The 22,507-nt window shown below is 40.2% G+C and overlaps 1 protein-coding gene across 1 annotated transcript in view; it reads right to left on the bottom strand.

The window, feature by feature from the left end:
* Window positions 1–5,010: 5,010 nt before the first annotated feature.
* ZC3H7B (zinc finger CCCH-type containing 7B) overlaps window positions 5,011–22,507 on the bottom strand; it is a 77,019-nt gene continuing 59,522 nt past the window's right edge. Inside the window, exons 15-23 of the mRNA XM_063426408.1 lie at window positions 22,054–22,154; window positions 21,646–21,827; window positions 19,945–20,012; window positions 15,282–15,400; window positions 14,817–14,922; window positions 13,808–13,916; window positions 10,034–10,170; window positions 8,805–8,968; window positions 5,011–6,579 (exon numbers count right to left, since the gene is read on the bottom strand). Coding sequence (XP_063282478.1) covers window positions 6,381–6,579; window positions 8,805–8,968; window positions 10,034–10,170; window positions 13,808–13,916; window positions 14,817–14,922; window positions 15,282–15,400; window positions 19,945–20,012; window positions 21,646–21,827; window positions 22,054–22,154 — 1,185 coding nt within the window. The 3' untranslated portion in view covers window positions 5,011–6,380. The remainder of the gene's footprint in view (window positions 6,580–8,804; window positions 8,969–10,033; window positions 10,171–13,807; window positions 13,917–14,816; window positions 14,923–15,281; window positions 15,401–19,944; window positions 20,013–21,645; window positions 21,828–22,053; window positions 22,155–22,507) is intronic.

The raw sequence follows: 22,507 nt of genomic DNA, 5'->3' as shown, positions 1-22,507 counted from the left end.
TGGGTCGCTTGCCGGGCCCGTTTCCCCCTCCCACTTTGGACCAGGGGGGTCACCCCCGGTCCCCACTGAGGAAAGCTTGAGCCGCACGGAACCCACAAGACTCACCTCGGAAGATGGCGGAGGATCACAGCCCTGTGCCACCCACTTCTACACCAGGGAGTCTCTATGAGCCGTGGTTGCATCACCTGCCAAGCCAGAGGACCCCAAACAAAATATAATTGCCGAAATCACGGTCTGCCGCTGTCAGGGAGAAAAAAACACCTACTGCCCATAACGGATGTCCCCTGGCGGGGCCAAGAGCAGGAGGCGAGGGATGAAAGTGAGTAACAGCCAAGTGGACTCACATGTACACCTACACATAGGACAAGTGCTGGACTCACCGGACCTGACAAGGGGAGATCTACCACACAAAGATGAGTACCTGTGACCACCAGATCTGGGACAGAGGGGAAAGAGCACTACATGCCAGCACAGAGACTCTCACAACCCCATAGACTCAACAGGGGGCAGCAGCCTCTCGTGTACCACTTGCCACCTAACATGCTCTGAAATACACCGCAGCCATATTGTGATAACTAACACCGTGATGCCTAACAATGATATCTAATGCTGTTGGAACCCACTTATCTCCAGTGGTTGCTTACTTGTTCAGTTTGGTGAAGCTTACCTACCTATATCAGCTTAGCATTTACACACTGAGGCTATTTACCTGCATAGTTTAAACATTTAGACATAAGTTGATTATTTTATATACTCGGTCATAAGCGTCTTGCTCCCTCCGGAGGGTTGCCTCTAAGCCTCACCTAAATTACTACTGTAAACATGCTTAACCGCGCTAGCCTGTGTAATTCACTATCTATATATGCCTGTACAATTCGTATTATCACCAGACAATCTGACGAACAGACCTAGCCTGTTTGCAGCTTAAATGTATGCTTTAAATCGATGCTATATTGCCTTAACTGATTCAGCCTGCTTATATTACTAAATTGTGCCTGTTAATCAAAAACCCGCATGTTCAGCGAGGGAAATGCCTGCGGACTGCTGTTGGGGCACCTCAAGCTTGCTTGTACCATCTCTATGCACTGCAAAAAAGCTCCCCGAGACTCCCAGAGCTTATCTTCTCTTAGGCAAAACATTTATTGCTTAATTTATTTTGACTCTCAGTAGTGATGGAGTAATGAGAGGAGCTTAACCGTATAAGTGATTCCATGGCCATGAAATATAGATGCCTGCACCTACTATACAGGCTCTTTAATAGATATTTATGAGGGACCCCATGCAAGTGAATTGGTATGGGGTACGCCTGACATACAAACTATTGCAGATAGAGGGAAGCTAGTAGCAACTGGGCCAAACCTGTACCGCTATAATGAATTAAATGTAGACACTACAGGATCTCTTCCACCTTGATTCATTTAAAGTCATAGCATGAGAATAAAGAAAACACAGGTTTGTTTCCAACATCCGGTGAAGAGTCTCCAGGACTGCACCAACCTGGTTGAAACTGCTATGTTTAAAGAAAAAAAGTGTTAAACCTAGCTGGACCTGGCACCCAGACCACTTCATTAAGCTGAAGTGGTCTGGGTGCCTATAGTGGTCCTTTAACAATGTAATTAGCAGGCAATCACTCTGTATCCCATTGTAAGACCTGCCGAGCGGTTAAAATATCCTAAATGAACTGTATCATTTGTAATAATATTCCTGTTCTAACCAATTTGTTCCAGATTAACCCCTTGCCTCTAACTGTGAGGAAAACTCTGGCTTTCCGTAGCACAGATATGTGTGATATAGGAGAAAGTCCTAAAGTTCCATTTGGACATGTTACGGAGGTCTGATAAACCTGCTGCAATCTTGAAGAATTTGACTCCTTATCATAACAAGGGTTAAACATTAGCAATTCCTGATATGGTTTATGGGTTTTGTTGACACTGTGCCATTAGTTCTGACCTTTTGCCTTTCTATTGTTTATATTAGTCTAGTTGATTACTAAAATATGATGGTTCCAGGAAAAGTCTCAATGGCTGCTAGAACCCAAGGATTACAGCTTAAGATACGGTGCTGTGGACGAAAAGAGAACAATATTACAAGCCCTTTGCCATGTAGATTCATACCCGTTTTTGATTCCCCTGGCTTTGTGATGTCTGAAATATATATTAATGTAGTTTATTAAATCTTTAATAGACATGTAAGTGAAATGGAGCATATCATAAAGAAAAAAAAAAACTATGTATTTTTCAATGGTGTAAATATCAGAATAAAGAGTTCCCCTTTAAACATTGCGATGTCTGGGTCTGTTCTATATGCAATGTCATAGCTCAGGCATATCCGGCAAAGACAATAACCAGAGTTAAACCACAAGCAGAAAGCAATGTAGGAAGAGAACACCATGACAGACATACTATGGCTTCTTTTTCTCCCTCTGTCTGCAATAAATATTCCAAAAGGCAATCAAGGCACATTTAATGTAATATTAGGGTATTGTTCATAAACTGCACAAAAAAAATGAGAAAAAAAAAAGTCCAGTTTTGCTTTAATAATTTAAAATATATAATTCTCCACCAATCCTGGTTTAGAAAGAAGAACCCATAGTTTATTACTAAGGGATGGGTTTGCTTCATAAACACGTTTGATTTTAGCGCTTTAGTCACAAGATAGTGATGTGCTGAAAAGGAATTTAAAGGCTCACTTCACAGATATCACCCATTTGTTGTAGTAATCTGTAATCACTGGAGAAAAAATAAAATTAAAAAAGTGTTGTGTTGACCTCGAAAGCGACACTACTTCCAAACATGTAACCACAAAAAATATAAACATTTTAATAAAAAAAAAAAAAGCAAACATTGTTTATGCTTCCTTTTCCCTCGATTTGTATAAATATTCTAATTATTTTATGTGAACAGAAAGCAGACTTTCTTCGTATCTGATGATTTTGTGTGGTGGGAATTAAGATCTCCTGCAAATTGGGCCAAAGTAGAAAAAAGAAAGACAGTCAAAAAAATCGGAAAATCACAAACTACAGAAATCACATTAGACGACAAAAAAATGTAGTTGTGTATTTGAATCCCATAAATAAAAAACAGGTTGATCCAGAGAGTCACCGATTATAAGTATATTTACTGTTTTATTTCTTGCACCTCCCTAAACTTCTGTCTCTTATCTTCTGTTATGTGTATATAGTGCCTTTTGGTGATTATTTGGCACTTGGGAGTAGTTGCTTTGTTTACTTTTACCAACAGCGCCAATCCGCCTGCCTATTTTTCTCTGGTTTTCCAGGAATTATAGTTTGTTTTTTGTTAATTATTTTATCTGTTTATTTGTTAGGGCTGTACTACAGAGATGTGCATTTAGCACAGTAGTTTAAATGAAAATCAAGTTACCAAATTTTAAACTAAACAATAACGTCATCAACGTGCTTGTGCAGAGGCCCGAGAAGAAAAGAGAACAGACAAGAAAACTGAATATATCCCACTCAAAAGACACTCAAGCAAGGTGATACCACTCCCCTCCAAAGTGTATACAATTTTTTTTTTTTTAAATGAACAAATTACAAATTGATCATTGGAACAAAGAACAGTAACATGTCTTAAGAATAGGTTAGATTTTAACAGACTTTGTCCAGTCTGTCCTATGTCTGCCTCAGGGTATTTGTCATGACAGTTACACCTTAAATGTACTATAGGATACATTCTAAAATAAATTCTGCAAAATACCTTCATTAGACCCTCCCAGACACTAAGCAGTCTAACTGGAGAACACAGTGTCTGTACAGCAGGGCTTGACAAAGCCCAGGCCCCAGGTCGCCACGACAACCAGAAGTCTTGTCTTGGCGCCTCGGCATTTGTCAGCCCGGTCAGCGGAGGCATCCAGCCCAGGGAGCATGGAGGCGGAAAGGAAGCAGTAAGCTTCCTGCGGTTTTAGCTCTGCTCCCTCATGAGCGGTTTAGTGATGCAGGGAGCTGGGATATTACATCATTACGGCCCCAGCATTACTAAACAGCGTGCGAGGGAGCAGAGCAAGAAGGGCTTAATGATTACAGCTGCCACACTAGACCCCAGGGAAAGGATCCACTCCAGCTCTCCCAAAGGTAGGGAGGCTGGGTGGCCTTAAATTAAAAATAATAATTTGTGATTGTATGAGAAAATGTGTGAGTATGTTTCTGTCTGTTTGGGTTACCGGCCCCCTCCGATCGCAAGGCAAAAGGTTTTTTTTTTTTTTTTACTTACCTTTTCCCCCCCACGCTGTAACGGTCATGTCTTGGCTGGCCCCTCCCCCATGGCTGAAATGATCAATCTTGATGATCTCAGCCAAATCTATGCTTTGCCCTAGGAAAACATTAGGAGGCTATTGAACATGCACGGCAAAATGCCGCAGTGCACCAATCAGGATCTCCTCATAGAGATGCGTTGAATCAATATATCTCCATGGGGAACACTCAGTGCCACCATGCAGAGCATGGAGACGCTGAATGTAGGAGCTGTACCCTGGACTAGGAACAAATCTAGTGGTTGTACATTAAGCTGTAGTGGTTCTGGTAACTATAGTGTCCCTTCAAGAATTGTATTTTTTTTGTTTAAAATGAAACTTCGTTTAAAAAAAAATAAATAAGAAAATAACCTACCTCCTAACTTTTTCTTGTTGGCTCCTAGATTCCAAACACATTTGTAAAGTCCTGCCATATAGTACCATATTTAATGTAACACTGCTGCCAGAACAATATGCTGTGCCTAGTTCAACCAGTGGGAATTGACAAACAGCAAGCGTACCACATTTTGGCTCCCAACCAAGAGGTTAACAACCATTGCTCAAGACCATTATTTTACTTAACACAGTGAAAGCATTTCACAGAGTTTGTAAAAATAATCCACCTTGTGGGTAATGTCACATCTGTTTGGAAATCACAGACTATTCTAGCATGGACAAAGCAGAGGAAACACACATTATACATAATAGTGGTCACATCGGAATGCAGATTTTTTTTTATTTCATGGTAAAATAAAAACAGCCCCCTACTTTTTAAAAGAAAATATTTAATGACTTTTCAAGCTGATGTTAATGCAACACACTTTTGAGCCAACACCAAGACTTTGTCTTCTTGATTATTTATTCAGACGGATCTGTAAAACAGACAACACTGTGACCAGTCCCACTTCTGAATTCAGCTCGTACATTTTAGTGAAACATGGAAAAAGAAAAATGCTAAAAAAAAAAGGTCATATTTAGTCCAGGGGTAGTAGTTGTGAAACAAAAATAATAAAAACTGAACTATGGGATCATTCTTTAATGGATTTGAATTAGCATGAGATCTCTACAATTACTTTAGGGTTAAATACCTTATTACATTTCATACACATGAATTGGCTCTACAGTTGTTCAGTGCAATAGGTATTTCTGTGGACAACCTGGTTCCTCTGAGAAAACTGATTTAGTCCTTTTTTTTTTTTTTTCAAAACACAAAAAGCCAATCCAGTAGAGTGCTTCCAAGCCGTACATGCACAGGCCAACAAGAAAATAGCAGGCATTCAGATTAAACCATGGTTGTTATAAGGCAGGGGCATTGAACTCTAGCCCTCAAAGGCCACAAGCACACCAGATTTTCATAATACTTCAAATATAATTTGCTAATGCACAAATGATTTGGCATGCAAAGGATTAATTGGCTACCAGTTCAGCTACTTTGGCCTTAAATTTCCAATTCACTTTGAATTCCTGGTGACTGGTCCACTTGATTTAGGAAATGTGATATTATTCACCAGGTCACAGTCAATCGCACAACACATTATGTTATTGCAATACGAGCATGTGCAGCCCAGTCAATGACTCTGCTTCATATATGTCAGACAGACAATAGCAGGACATTGTAGATAAAGATAAATATGCTAGTAATTTAAGCTAGCACTCTTACCTAATTACACCGTGGTGTCAGGGATTTTGACAGGTTACAAAGTGCATAGATATATGCCCACATAAAATGAATACTTGTGATCAACCAAATATCTACAGAATTACAAATTGCACTGTTAAAGTCTAAGAGAACACTGATCTGAATTTTCATAAAAATGATTTAATTGCTGGCTTGCAGCCCAGAGATGGAAGAATACCTTTTTGTTGAAAAGCTTATAGAAAATGCACACTGCAGAAATGTGTGTTATACTGTGTTAAATTCATGGATTCTCTGCAGGGTGACATTTTTATAAGCAATACATTTAAAAAGTTGACATCAGGTCACACGAATGAAGTTTGCTGTAAAGATCTGTGATGGGACATTAAGACATGAAATTCAACAGGAAGGGGAGTATCTTAAGAGATGGTGTTCTGGAGGGAGTATGCATTTTTCTTTTTGTCTTCACTCCATACAGAATCCCTAACCCCCTTGTCCCCTACTCGTCAGGCACATCCTTCAGCAAGAAAGTGTATTTGCCAAAGTCAGAGTCACTTTGCTCCAGCAGCATGTCTTTGCGTGCTTTGGTAACCTTCTGTTGCAAGAATTCTTTTCTCTCCAGCCATTCTTTCAGTTCTTCCTGGCCGTGAGCAAATGGACAATTGGCCTCATTTGGACAACTCTTGGTCTCTTCGTACCTAAAACATGAAGTCAGTAAAGAATGGTCATTCTTCACAAATGAAAACACACGGGATCACATAAAACCAATGGCTTATGGGCATGATACAAACTACAGTCCTACAATGTAAACAGCACCTATTCTAGACATCATACAACATATGAGGACATGAAAGCCACATTAAGGACACTTTAGGAAACTAAAGTGTGTGAATGATCATTAATCATTATCATTAATTTGCTTTAAAGGGACACTATAACCCCTTAATCTAATAAACTATAAAAAAAATGTAGCTTAATAAAGCAGTTTTGGTGAAGAGATCATGCACCTGCAATCTCATTGTCTAATTCTTTACCATTTAAAAAGTTAACTTGCACATCCTTCTTAAACACTTCCTGTAGAGCAGGGGTAGTCAACCTTTTAATACCTACCGCCCCTTTTGTATATTTGCTGATGGTAACATTTCCTTACCGCTCACCAGTGCCGCAGTAACTAATTTTATAGCGCAAGTGCGATTATTTGTTTTTTTTAAATACATACTTAAATGTATCTATTTATTTTCTATTCTACTTTTTTTTCTGTGTGTGTTTGTGAGGTGGTGTGTGTGTGTTGCAGTGTGTGAAGGGTGCATAGGGTCTATGCTGTGTGTAGGTGGGTGAGATGTGAAAATCTATCTTAATGCCTCCCCCTCCCAGACCTGGTGGTTCAGTGGTGGCATGTTCACTTTAGCCTGCAGCTCCTCCAGCTGCAGGCTTATTCTCCTGTCCTACTGTGAGCACAGGGCTGTATCTGAGCGTTGCCATGGTAACATGCGGCAATGCTCTGACCAGCCTGCTCGCGGGAGGAAAACAGGGCCTCCCAGGCCCTTCCCTCCCTCTGCTGGAACTAAGTGATTACAGCAAGACTGGCTCTGCATGGGCCGGCAAGGGAGATGAAATGATCTCCCCTGCCGGCCTTGGTCCACGGCCATCGTGGTCCACTGGGCGTTTTCTGCAGAACCCACCACCGCCCACCTGAAATCCCAAACCAGGCGGTAGGAACCAGGTTGACTACCCCTGCTGTATATGGTCATCTAAAGTTTACACTTCCTATTGCTAATTATGTTTAATTTCAATTTTCTTTTCTCCTGCTCTGTTAATAGCTTGCTAGACCTTGCAGGAGCCTTCTGTATGCAATTAACACTCAATTTACTGAGCAGGAGATAAAAACATTCAAAGTAACATTTGACTAAAAATGACACCATTTTGTTTTCATGCAGGCTTTGTCAGTCACAGCCAGGAGAGGTGTGGCTATGGCTGTATAAACAGAGAAAAAAAAAAGAAGTTATTTAACTCCTAATTTGGCAGTGTAATTTCAGAGGAATGATATATACACAAAATCTGCTTCATTAATCTGAAGTTGTTTTGATGAATATAGTGTCCCTTTAAATTGCTCAAAACCAATCCAGCAATTGACAAAAAAAAAGCCAATACACCATTTGTTTTTGGTCTGAAAGGTAGCTGGTAAAATAAATCATTAACTGAATATCAAGCATTATGTACGCCAGGGTGAATTGATCTTTGATACTTTGAGGGCAGAAGAGAAGATGGGATTGATCAATTAATTGTAGGTAGTCCCATGTGGCTCTCTGGCATCAAGCAGCTCTTTCACAGGGAACATACTTTATTATTAGTAAAATTATTTACTACAAGTAAAATAATGGGTCTACTTGCCAGCACAAAACATGATAAACAATAAATGCTTTGGTGACCCAGTAACCAAGACTATGACTTTGTAAATTAAGCAGATCAGGAGGATCAATGGATAAACTGATCCCCTGAGCAGGAAACGTACACACACTACACCTTAACCCTTTCACTCCCAAGCACTTTTCGATTTAAATAATACTAGCATAATAAGTAATCTAAGCATGGGATGCATAGCTGGCATATGGTTTTTTTAATACATATATATTTTGATTCAAAATCAACAACCACTACTAACAACCGGTTCTAATCTGGACAATGAGATAATGGGAATTACTGAACTCAGTTACTTTTATTTAATGTTCTAATAAGAAATGGCTACGGAGCATGTAAAAACAAGCAATGCAATGTCAAAGAAAAAAAAAAAAAAAGTCTGATCTTTAGCATTACAGCTAAATTTACTATAGCTTGCCAATATGATGATAATTTGAAACGGTTTGGGAAGCGGTGTTAAAGTCCTTTATGAAAGGAAAGATTGTGTAAGAGTGCGTAGGCTCACCGTTCACACAGCTTGAACTCTCCGGCAGGGAAACGGAACTTCCAGGTACTTTCCTCTTTCTCCAGTGTGAAAACCCTGTCTTTATGCTTCTCAGACTGGATGTGCTTCTGCCACTGCCTTTCACTGTTGCTGTTTTTGCCACACAGATAGCAGTGAAATCCAGCCTTTAACGGAAGAGATGAAAGAGAAAGAAAAGAATATTAGACTCTGCTGGATGAATTGTTCAGGTTCATTAGAATGGGCACCAATGTTTATTAAATATAGTGCCATACTATTGGAACTCTACATTACAAGCAACAGAACCGCTTTTTCTAGAGAGCACAATATGTATATATATCCGACTCTCTCTAAACGATCACTTAATTTGGTTTGTGCATAGGATTTAAATCCAGGTTGTAAATACTACATTTGCTCCACTCTCAAAATTTATTTTTCCGATCACGGTATGGTCATGTATTAAGAAAGTTCAATTTGCCACAGCACACATCAATACAGTATGGCTGTTATTAGGACTATAAATGCATCCAGGCCATTCCTTTTGCTGAAACATATGGACTAATAGCTAATCAAATTAGGTATTCTGCTCTGCCCTCATTATGCTTTCTATTGCCCTGATTCACGAGTCCCTGGGGGTATATGCACCATGGTTACGGTGTAAATGTTTACTCTGCAGCACCAAAAACAGTAGGATATCCATGCCTGGCCCAGCACCACCTCAATATAGTAGTAAGGGAGCATGTGGTCTGCACCTCCCAAAGAGGAATAGGTTGCGGTAAGCTCCCTCACGTTACTTGCACTCAGTGAATAACTCAGATCGCAGTTGCCAGTTGCCATGTAAATTAAAAAGATAGAATATAATTGTTAACAAAAAAAACACATACACAAGAAATAGCTATGTTCTAATTAGTAATTAATCTGTGCTAAAGTTAAGGAAGTGACAATTATTCTCTACGAAACAATAACAGCCCATCATTTTGCATTTCCCAATTCTGTTCCAGGGAGGATACTGAGAAAAACTAGATCTTTGGTGTGCTTCGAGAACTTTGTCGGAATCCACTACTCTAGAATTCTTCAGATTATTTTAACTTCTGTCCCAAATATACTTAAGCGATATATGCATACATCTTAAATATACCTTGCTTATATTCAACCAGTCTGCCCGTGTTCCTGGTTTAAAGTTTGCATGCCCTGCCTTACAGTATAGACAGGTGGAACATTAGGAAAATTACCATAAGATCTGCGTAATCGGTGGGCATCAAGATCTGCTTCTCTGTTTCCTTCTGAGGTGCTGATGCCCCCTTTGCAGCTTTGTCTGCTGAGCAATTGTTCTTCATGGTCAAGTCAAAAATCAGTTGGAGATCCAGGACTTAAAAGAGAGAGACAAGGTTGATTCAGCATGATAATACATTGCAATGATAAAAAACAAAAAAAACATGGAGTACACTCTCTAAATAACCATAAAAAAATAAAAAATCTAAAATCTTCAACACAGGGTTATGACACAAAATGTAAAAAAAAAAAAAGGGAGTGAAAATAAATAAATAATTCAATACATTTGGGGAATGACATATGGCCCCGGGATGTGTGCATCCCAACTCCCAAGTGTCTCATATTAGGTATCACCAACAAATGTTTCCATGGATGCACATAACATGCAGAAAGCTTTCAGAAAGATAACTGGCAACAGCGGATACGTATTTTGGCTTCGGTTCCCCCGTTCTTTGCAGAGGGGTACACCACATAACATCAGATCATAAGATGATTTTGAGAGGGATTTTTCTAAACAGTTCTCATTTTATTGAGAACATATTTTTTATGTACTATAATCAATTAACCACTCCAGAATACTTTTCTTTTTTTTTTTTCTTAATCCGACTTGTGGGCAGAAGGCAATGAAATGCAATCTGTATGTTTCACATTGTCGATGTATAAAAATGGAGTGTTTAGGTGTCTTCTGAACCCTCTTCCTCTCTATATCAATAAATTAAGGGTTTCCTGACCTCTACTCTAGTTGGTGAGATTGTCCCACAATGCAGCTCTGTTCAACCTCCCGGGAGATCTTCAGAATGGAAAATCTCCCAAGTAGCCCGCTAATTCTCACACAGAATTATCGCGTGGCAGGACTCATGCATGTGTTGCACTGTATCTGCAATACCTCCCAGGGAGAAGCATATGCTTCAAGTTTGTGCTATGGCACAAAGCAATCAGGAAGAGCACCCTCCCAGCTGTCTGACAGAAGGTAGGGTGCAAATTTGCCAGTTTAAAAAAAGTGCTGGTTTCTCTTGAAATCAACACTTTTATAAAGCGACAAGGAGGTGACACTCTGTTTGGAGTGTTCCTTAGGCCTACAGTATCATCTAAAGGCTCTATATCATTGAAGTATGAGAGCTATACGTTGCACTCTCTATTGTCATGATGATTACACAGTTTCTTTAGAAATAAGGAAGTACGGTACATGCGGAGAGAGTGCCTACGCTTATTTATTTCAGTGTTATCATGGGATGAATCATACAAATTTACTGCTGAACTTTACAATTTTCCCATCACTTTGAAATGTAAGTGCCCTTAATAGATTCTCATATGTATACAATCATGGGAAATTTTTATGTTTCTCAAAAATAAACCCACTAAATATATGCTGAAACATTGTGAGTAGACAGTTTTTTTTGTTTTTTTTTTAATGGCTATGACGTTATTTGCATATGGCAAATAAATAAATCCCCGAGTTGTACCTTTTTGAGACTTCACAGCACACTTAGAGACACTTTATGTGAATATATAGACACACACGCATTCAAAGGGAGTGAATTAGGAATCCTCTTTGCTGTCAGCTTGACAGCCATGGGGGGCAGTTCCCAAATTGTCACAAATCATCTATAAAAGTGCAGAATTCTGCAGATTAAAAATTGTCCCTTTTATGAACCTGGGACATACAATTAGCTAAAGTGCTCTTGGGCTTATCAGCATCCCATTAAAGGGTTAAACACTGCAGTGACACACAGCACATTTGCACAATCTTTTCATGATTAAAATATACCAGTGCAAGTCACTCTGCTCGATATCCCTATATTATAATGTATTCATAAAGCCGTGGACAGCACTGAAATATGCTACTGAGAGGCAGTGGTAAATGTTACTAAAGCTTATAAAAGCAACACCAATCGCGCTGAACCCAATATTCATTAAGTCTACACAATTAAGTTAAATTGGTTAGATCATTTTTAACAGATTTATAATCCTCCTACCCCTTTTCATCTGTTCGACTTTTACGAAGACTTTGCTAGAAGTATGCAGGGCACTGTGAAGATGGACTCTTGAGTTTATGCACTAAACAATGGGATGTTTGGAGTGGAACCAACTACTCACAGCAAGTTATGAAAAAAGGGTGCATGCATAACACTGAGCAATGTATTATGGGAAGATCATTTCATTCAGAGACATGTCATAACATACAAGGCCAAAGGTAAAAATGAACAATTCACACCACAGTTGACTTTTTTTTTTTTTAAGGTTGAATTTCCTTAATGGATTGTCCATTATTTTTGGTCTATACAAATCCACCACTTTAACTGGCTCTACAACACAGGGATGATGTGAGCATACAAGGAATACACAGTAAGGGAAAAAAAGTATTTGATCCCCTGCCGATTTTGAACGTTTGTCCCTGTTAGAGCTCCTCACCTAGTCAAGAAATCCTTTGATTCCATCGCTTCTCAGGGCAATTATTCGGTCTAAATTCAATCCTGTTACTCACTTGCTGAGCGGAGGTTACTTGTAGTGCCCTGACATCTTGCTGGTGATCGGCGGGGGGCTTTCTGCGGCCTAGTGCTGAAGCCGGTTGGGAGAGGTGGACGCTCTCCCAAACAGCGAGTTGCTGGACACACGTTGACCCCCACCTTTCGGCCCTGTTCCCTGTTCCTGTCGATTATCCCAGTCCTCACCCCAATAGTTGCCCTACTACATCAGTGCTCCGTGGCTGTTCCGCAGTTACAGACGGCTCCAGTGTGATTCTTCCAAGATGGCGGAAGCCGCGTGTAGCACGGATCCCCTGGGAGAGGTGCCCAACATCCTACAGAGGCTAGATGCCCTGTTTGCTGCCTTCTGGAGGAAGCTGAGTGACAGGAAAACCCAAGGCTCCTGCACCACCTTAACCCCTTAAGGACACATGACGTGTCTGACATGTCATGATTCCCTTTTATTCCAGAAGTTTGGTCCTTAAGGGGTTAAAGACCGCTCCACAGTGCCCGACGCCATAAAACCCTTCCGAGACGGTGAATGCCTTCCTGACCTAGCTCAAGGAAGGTGAAGAGCAGATCAGCATCAGCTAGACCTACCCTCAGGGCAAGCATGTGGACCGCTCAGAAGGAAGTAGGCCGGAGACGGCAGCAGCTAGGCACAGGGAACTCACAGCCAATATTGACACTGGGCAAGCTGAATGTCGTGTGGCACTGCACCATACCCATAACAGGAAAGTGGAGACCCCTTTTACATGTCTTCACATAGCCTGTGGATGTAATTTGCTAGCTGGGGTGTTTTAATCTGTGGTGCTCACATATTCTGCTTGTTATACAACACAGCGGGGGCATATTTTCTTAATGTTACATTCCATTGAATCTAGACGGATTATTTATCTTGGTTTCCTTTAAGTTTTTTGGCCTGTTCATCTCATAGAAATGTACTCTTGCAAACCTAATCGGAATGCCGTACTAAAAAATGTGCTGGTTTTCGCTCATAGTCTGTTGCTGCTGTTGTGGCATATCAAGACTGCTACTTGCCTTCTCGTGCACAATAAAAATAAAGAAATGAAAAAAATGAAAAAAAATACACCTATCACTACACTTATAGACTGATCATTTGTCAGTGTGCAAGCGCTCAAAATCAGTATGGGATCAAATACTTTTTTTCCTCACTGTAAGGTAGGGAGTTCTGAAATGCTCACAATGTAATAAATGCTAGAATTCCGAGTTTCTCGCTTATATGTTTACATTCACAAGATGTCTAACCTTTGTTCTCCTTCATAAATGTCCAGATATCCTTCTCCTCTGTGTTGTGTGCAAACGAGCAATTGCCAATATACTGACACTTCTTCCCATTCTGTACATGAACACAGATCTATTTGAGTGAAAGAGGAAAAAAATGCAGATGTGGAGTTAGTAGTGATGTATTGTTGTAAAACATGATCTCAGATTCTAATTTAATTCTGCACATGCTTATCATTGGAGAAACCACTTCATTCCTGAGCCTTTTTAGCTGGCATTAAGTGTGGAGTTGAAGTAACATTTGAAATACAGAGCGGAAGAAGAAAAAACAAAATAAAAACAAAAAAACTAAACAAAAAAAAAACCTCCCAGCAGAAATTGCAAAAATATCACAGCTAAATAAAAAAAATTAAAAAAACAACAACAACAACAAAAAAAACTTTTTCATCATGAACATACAATTAAATTGAATCTTCAAAAACTTAAACATGTACATGCATAGGGGTTTCTCCATCTAGATTTCTATTTCTGGCCTACAACCACAATTAACAAACCAACCACCAAAATAAGACAAAATATCTGCAGGCATAAGCCCACCTCCTTGTCCAAATACATCACAGAGGAACCAATTCTTTGTATTGGCTGTACAAGTATTGTATTATTTACGAAACACTAAAGGGTCAAGAACACAAACATGTATTCTTGACCCTTTTTCTTACAGTGTTAACATCAAATGCTGCCGGAACTTCCTATACTCACCAGAACATCTACATTAAGCTGTAGCTGTTCTGGTGACTGTAGTGTCCCTTTAAATGAACACTCCCAGCATAATAACCACTACAGTGTTCTAAAACATTGACAAATTACACTGGGAAGGCAGCCAAAGCACCTCTATCACTATAAACAATAAAGTGAGCGGTAGTGGTTATGGTACTTGGCATGTTCCTTTAAGCATTGTTCTAACCACTATTGCAAAATGCAGTATTATTTTAATATAACAACACCTTAGATCTGCTACCAACCACACATTTACCTCATATTGCTGTGGAAACAATCGAACTGATGGAAGGGGTCTGATGGCAACCCATTTTTTCTTGGACTTTGACATCACAAGCAGGACTCGCTTGTCTTTTGTCCAGCTGTCAAACAATGGAAGATCAACCAGTAAGACTTTTTATTTTATTTTTATACACACAAGTCATTTCACCCCTGCCTTTCCATAGTAATTCATGAGCAAAGCTGCTGAAAGAGATTTCTTAAATAACCATGCTTAGCCACCAAAACACTATTGGATCAGCAGAACAGTATCTACAGCAACCATAAAGCAAGTGAAATAAAACAATTAAAAAATAATTTATTTTCATTCATTACAATGCGAAAAAAAACCAAAAAACAATATTTTTTTATTGGGCACAATGCCTGTAATCCAAAGTGATCACAAAAAGACGCACATTATGCCACCTATCGACACTGTGGCAAATAAAGAAGCACATTATACCTGTGCCTAGCTTTTGCATTGCAGTACTTTCCATCCCGATCTGCCTCAATCTCACGCCCACTACGCAAGCATAGGCTGCAGACAAACTTCATCTTCATGTCCAGTGATTTGGAAGGTACCTGCCGATGGTAAAGAAAAAACTAAACTGCATTTTTCAGAGTTTGCATGAAAGGTTCCAATCTACTGTGTCTGAAGTGTGATCATTTATGCCTTTCAGACGAAGAAAAGATCACACAATATTAGATTTTGTGTGGTCAACCCACTGTGTGTAGGGTAAGCTTTTTTTTTTGTCAATCTTTCTTTTATTAAGGCATGTGCAATGGGGTACAGAACAAAGAGAGGGGAAATGCAATAGTGGTATACAGGTTAGGGTTTGTACAGCGTTAATTACATTTCCTGCTAAACAATGCCCAATTTTTATTTTTATGTGTTGGTTAACGATAACATCTCGTTCAGTCGAGTATTATAGATTAACTGTCGGTCATATTGGCTGACTATGTAGGTAAGGTTAAGAAAAATGGTTCGATTGCTATCGCCTTACTGTCTAGTAATACCATGACACGATATAAGTAAATCAACATAGTAAAGCTGGTATTGCGCTTGTTAATAATATGTTTAGAACACGTAGAGAGTAAATATAATGAAATAAACTAAGAGGCTAGGACTTTGCTTATGGTAATTTAAGGTACAATATATAGTCCACGTTGGGTGAGCTTAAAGCGTGCTACCGGGATGTCTCAGACATAGTATTAATTGTGAATAAGCTGTTATGCATTACGTGTGGAGTGGAGAAGATTCAGCTAAGCTGAGTAGTAAGGGTTACATTCTGTGGCTAACATTCCAGTTATCTGGACTACAGTAAAGCAAAGCAAAGGCTTAACATAGTTAACAGAAACAGGATACTCATACTCTTAGCTAAAGTACTGTACTGACATTTCTTGCTAAAACAAGTGAGCATTATGTGGGCAATAACAGAGAGGCTAGGAAATATGTGGGTATGTGCTCAAGATTGCCTATATGTAGCATTTTTAGGTAAACAAGATAATGCAGACGCTTGTGAATCATAGTATGCAAGATGTACGGGTGTAGTGAGCCTGACCCAGCAGTTATATACAAACAGTTCCTATCGACTCTAGACAGCAGAAAAAGCAAACTAATGTAGACAGTATATTCTATATTTTGGAAACCGTTGATTGATAATAAGCAAGGAAGTACTTATTTAGCTCTGCTCTGCAGACCTGAGTGGCGGCAGGGAGAGAGGCGACTGCAAACCTTCACCCTACGCCACTGGTGTGCTGGAGCAGGTAGTCTATGCAGTGACTTGTCATTTTGCTTTTAATCCGGTTTTCCGTGATGGGGACCCGAGGTGAGGCAGGATGTTGTGGGCTTTTAGACCTTGGTACTGCCAAATGGTGATGATGGAAGTAGCTGTCCCGGGAGTCCGTGAGTCTAGTCATGTGCCTTCTTCCAGCCCCTGTCTGCCGTGATGAGCGGGTCTGCTGCTTACTTGGCGGAGAGCCCGGGAATGTTGACCGATAGACGGTCCGGGGTGCGCCGGTCTGCTGGTTCGGAGACTTGGTTGGCAACAGTCGGCTTGGGTGCTGGAGCTGGCGCCTTGATTGGGCTTTTTCCCGCTTGTGTTTGCTTGGAGGGGGAATCCCGCCTAATTGGCGTCGTGTTGCCGGGCGGATCCACGCTGCCACCTCCTTTATCGCCCTCATGTAGGCCGGTCTCTGGGTGTGTAGCGTGGTCCACAGGCTGGCACAAATCCTGTCATAGAACACCCCTATGTGCTGGGGTGGCATGTGGGATATGCGGTTCCTTCTAGACCGTGCCTGTGCCGCCATCTTGATCGGGGCCTGGTTGCTTTGCCTCGTTCTAGTCGTCGTCTCTTGTGCTGGTCGTGGTGTGGGGGTGATCGTCCCCAGCGAGGACCGGGATGACCCCCGCCGGTCCAGAGGGGGGGGGGTTGAAGGTGAGCACTGTGTGGTTATCACCTGCGAGGTTACCATCCAGGATAGCGGACGCCTCTCCCTGGCTCAATCGCGGTTAGGCCTCAGGCCGGAATTGTGGGGACCCGATGGGTTACGGGTGTGTGTTTGACACCAAAATGATTCACTGGGTCTCCCCCACTCAGTAGGCACCCTCCCAGCGGTGGGTGAGCGATGAATCGGGGTATATTCCCCGTTTTAGTCGTCGGTGTGCAGGAGAACTCGTGGAGCACGTCCACCCTGCTAGGAAGCTAAGCTCCGCCCATCCGTAGGGTAAGCTTTTAATACAGAGTGTAAACATAGATAGAATGTGACGGCAGATAAAAACCATTCGGCCCATCTAGTCTGCCCAATTTTCTAAATACTTTCATTAGTGCCTGGCCTTATCTTATAGTTAGGATAGCCTTATGCCTATCCCACGCATGCTTAAACTCCTTTACTGTGTTAACCTCTACCACTTCAGCTGGAAGGCTATTCCATGCATCTACTACTCTCTTAGTAAAGTAATACTTCCTGATATTATTTTTAAACATTTGTCCCTCTAATTTAAGACTATGTCCTCTTGTTGTGGTAGTTTTTCTTCTTTTAAATATAGTCTCCTCCTTTACTGTGTTGATTCCCTTTATGTATTTAAATGTTTCTATCATATCCCCCCTGTCTCGTCTTTCCTCCAAGCTATACATGTTAAGATCCTTTAACCTTTCCTGGTAAGTTTTATCCTGCAATCCATGAACCAGTTTAGTAGCCCTTCTCTGAACTCTCTCTAAAGTATCAATATCCTTCTGAAGATAGGGTCTCCAGTACTGTGTACAGTACTCCAAGTGAGATAAACATTTGCAACCAATTCAGTTAATATAAACATCACCATTTGCAACAGAAAAACCATCAACTTAAACCTCAAACTAAAATGCAACCATCCTCAAATTTGAATTACGGTAAGTAATTTTGGTCGATTAATCTAGCAAGAATAATCATGGTAAAGGGAACCAGGCTCAATTCTCTTTGCATAGTCAAATAAGTGTATGTTGGTGTGTTTTAGCCTGTGTGTGTCTTGAATGTCAATGCGTTCTCTGCTGTGTCTGATCATGCATCATTACACAATCTTCTTAATGTTATTATTTTTATAAATATTGCATTACTGAACACCAAGAAAAAACTAAACAAAAAAAACACCAAAAGACTATGAAGTGTGCATTTTAAGAACATAATTCTATCTCAAGGCTCTGCAGACAAACTAGATTTGGTATTATGGGTTAAGAGTTTTCCAGAAACAAATGGACCGCATTATTTCCCATAATACACTTTTCACCATTTTGTGTCTTTCTCCCCTTTTTTTTTTTTTTATCTGTCCATACAAACCTAACCCGCTTAAAGCTAAGGGGTTAATACTTTCCGTTTGTCAAATATTGTCCTGTCCTCGTTACGGTCTATTCTCTAATGTGAAATAGAATACAATGGGTGTGGAGCAAGACACTCCCTGCCCTGCAGAGTGGAACAGACTGTTAACACCTTACAACATGTAATTTAAAACATCGCATGCCTGCAGGACAAAACCACTGTACATTTAAGATGATAAACGCTTCCCTGTCAAAAATGTGAGAAACCTAAAGGAACACTCTAAAGTAAAAAAATAAGTCCATAAAGATGGGATGTGTGCGCTCTATCAATCAAATGCTTCTCACCATGATGTACATGATGACACCAAACATCAAGACCATCAATTTTTGAACAAAATGAAATTGTTTAGGAGTTTAGAGCTAATTTAAATCACAGACAATAATGCAGGCCAAATCATACAATGCTGAGCATCAGAAACAATTAATAATGCTGTGTATTGCAGACAATCAATATGAATCCATGATAAATTATTGTATGTAGGTGAAAGTGTGCTTGCGAGAAGATAAGTATAGTTTGCAATGGACTCCTATGGCCCCAGAACAAAGGTGGGGATTAGCTGATAAGCAGAAGCTAATCAGAAATTATGTGGTGGGGCTTATGACACTTTAGTAAATGCTTGCTTTAGAAAGAGGATTGTTTATTTTTCCAGGTAACAGTGTAAAATGATCCGTTGTATAAGAGACATAAGGTACATGTAGATTTACAAGAATTCAATACAAACAACAAAAACTGTTGAGATGGAAGAGATGCATGCTTTTGTTCTAGAGATTTTTAATTGCACCCCACAGGCATTTGGAAAGGTGATCTGGTGAAACAGGAATGTCTGGTAAAAAAAAAAAGTGCAATTGTTGCAAGTGTCTGAGTATACTCAATATGGGCAGTGCTGCGATACGAGCACTGTCAAATGAGACAGTAGCTTGAGCATGCTCATGAACCAATCTCACTTATTATGCCATGTGGGTAGAACAATTCTTGGCGAAAGCTCCCCGAACCTACCTTCACTGCATTATTCACTACAGCAAATCCTTCAAGAGTGTTTATTGGGGTGACGGAAAGAAGAACAGTGGTTTCTAGAGAAGGGACAGAAAGCTGAGAGAAGCCCTAGTAGGTGACTGAGAGCAAGGCACGGTCTGCAGTTTGGACTGGTGGTCAAGTGGTGACGCAACATGAGACTGCAGTGGGTTTTTATGGTGCACAGACAAAACAAAGACTGTACGAGTGGCTGTGTCAGGTGACACTCTGCAAGAGTGTAATCTCTGTGTTCGTGTATTTACCTTGGGTTTTGGTTCAGATCCTTTCCACATTCGTTCAGATTCTTGTACAATTGTTTCCTGTGAAATGCCTGAAAGAAGCAGACAGCACAGTTCAGCTTATTCAATGCAAAGCAAACAGGACTCCCTACAAAATAAATATTTTCTGCTCGCAGTACCAGAGTCTGGACATTTGCATTAAGTCCATGTTACCTTTCAAAAAAAGGAAAAAACAGCAGTGAAGTAATTTAAGACTATTTAAAGATACGGTGCAATCTAGATTTTTGTTTATGGGTTATTATAATGCGGTTATCGCCATATGGTCCCTTGCTCTGCCCCTTCCAATGAACCATAGGCACTAATTGACCTATCAGTGTTACAAGTGTTCAGGAAATAGAGGTGCCTCCACTCAATCTTGAACCCAGACATCATAATGATTGCTTTGGAATCATGGCCCTAATTTTCTTGCTTTATCTGTGAAATTTGCTCAGAGTTTTAGATATCTAAGGATGGAGACAAATACTAATGAGTTCCATGCAAAATCGCAAGACTGACATTTAGATCAGAGTTTATAACTATGCCCTTGTCAGACAGCAACCAGTGCATCTGTGGATGTTATCTTCCACTCCTCTATATATCTAATCATTGATGTTTGAAGAAAATGTGTCTGGTGTTGTCAGGGCATGGATGTCAGAGGAGTCAGGCAATGCAAAGAGGGAACAGAAGACATGGGCAGTGGGATCTAACAAGTGTTTTAGTTTTTAGAATTTTTTTTTTTTTTTTTTTTTTAAACAAACAGAGGGGTATTAATGAAGGAATAGATAACATGTGTTAAACGAACATTCTATGCACCATCACCACTACAGCCCACTGTAGTGGTTATGGCACCAGGAGTGACTTGGCACTGTTCCAGTGTAATTTGTCCAACTGGTTGAGAATGGTTATTCAAAGTTCCTGGCTCCCTGAAACTAAAGCCTGCAGGAGAAGACTGGAAGCAGTGGTTGCAGCCATGGGAGCCTGGGGGTTCCAGGTAAGTTGCCAAAATGTATTAAAAGGGTTTGACATATTATACTGGGACGGCACCAGGGTACTTTGGTGACAACGTTTAGCTTCTGCAGAGTTGTAGGAGTTGTGGCATTTGTCATTCATTGTTTGAGAGCATCAGCTGACTGAAAGTTCACAGAATTGATATTTGCAAGCCTAGAACTCTAGTTCCAGGCAGGCAGAAGACATTGGCAAAGATGGAGTTACGCCACTGGCAGCAGAGGGATTAAACTCAGTATATGCAGTTTTTCATAGCAAAACGCTGCACATACAGGCTTCAGGCACAATGATCACTTCAATTCACTGAAGTGGTTATGGTTCCTGGGTTTACCCTTTAATTTTCAAACTTTTGTATAAAGAGTATAATACTAGTAGAGTGTGAACTTCACATGGGGGACACAATGGCAGACAGACAGATAGTTTGTGACAATGAAGTAGGGCATTCTTCAAACCAATTCTTAACATGTCTCTATTTACCCTAAAGTTTTTTGTCTTATGGGTGACATATGTGTGGAAGGAATGGGTCTGATCCAAAGCCCTGCACATGGAACATCAGATAACCTGATGCTTTGCATAAGTAAAAAGAGGAAAAAAATATATAAAATGTAAGGGATTTATAATACCCCCTATTTATATTGCAAGATTTAGTCTCCAGTAGAATAAAGGATTGGTGGTAAATACCAGATTGTCGCTGAAGCAGCCAGACACACAGTTCTACGTGGCTATGTGCAAAATTGCAGGTGTCTTCCTGGATGCAACCGTACCGAAGCTCGTGTCTACACATGTCCAGCTGGAAGCGCGGATGTAGTTGGCGGATCTTGGAGTATCGCACAGTGCTAGAGTTAAGCACATGAACAAGACACCTGCAGGTGGGAAGAGCAGATTGGTGAAAATGCAGTAATAAGGAGTCAGTAAACCCGTCCATTGCACCACAAAACTATATAGTAAACCCCCCAAAACCAGCTTTAACAAACAGAGGAGAACAAAGTAATTGCCAGTGACTTGCAGACCTAACTCTATGAAGGTTAATATATAATTTTGTGCTTTCAGGGGGATTACACTGCAAACCAAGTATACTGGTATACGTACTTGTGATCAGAGAACCTGTGTTGGTTTGTAGCGTTTGTGCAGTAATCTGGTTTCTCAGAACTTCTCTGATTGATGATCCGGGGTTTGCTGTCAAAGCAAGTCTGGAAAGAAAAAAGGGATATTCAAATTAACTCAACAAGTAGAACATTCTAACGTATACTGTATGGGCAGAAACCTATCCCTATACATGTTTTGTGGCAGAAATATAAACTTTAAACTAGTGCTTATGGAGTCTAAACAGCTTTCTTAATTATTTTTACATATACACTGCTAGGAAGCTAATAACAAAAGCAAGAAAGATCTCCTAAAAATGTGTAATAATGTATTCCAGATAAGACGTGCACTTGTAAGAAAAGGCTCTTCTCTCTGATCCTTTAGTAGATATTAAAGTAATTTGTTTATAGGTAATTTGACTCTCCTTTTTTTATCCTATGTAAGACCAATTGTGAGTGTC

This window comes from Pelobates fuscus, chromosome 7 (genome assembly GCF_036172605.1).
Source record: "Pelobates fuscus isolate aPelFus1 chromosome 7, aPelFus1.pri, whole genome shotgun sequence".
Taxonomy (NCBI): domain Eukaryota; kingdom Metazoa; phylum Chordata; class Amphibia; order Anura; family Pelobatidae; genus Pelobates; species Pelobates fuscus.
This window is presented reverse-complemented; position numbering and strand designations above follow the sequence as displayed.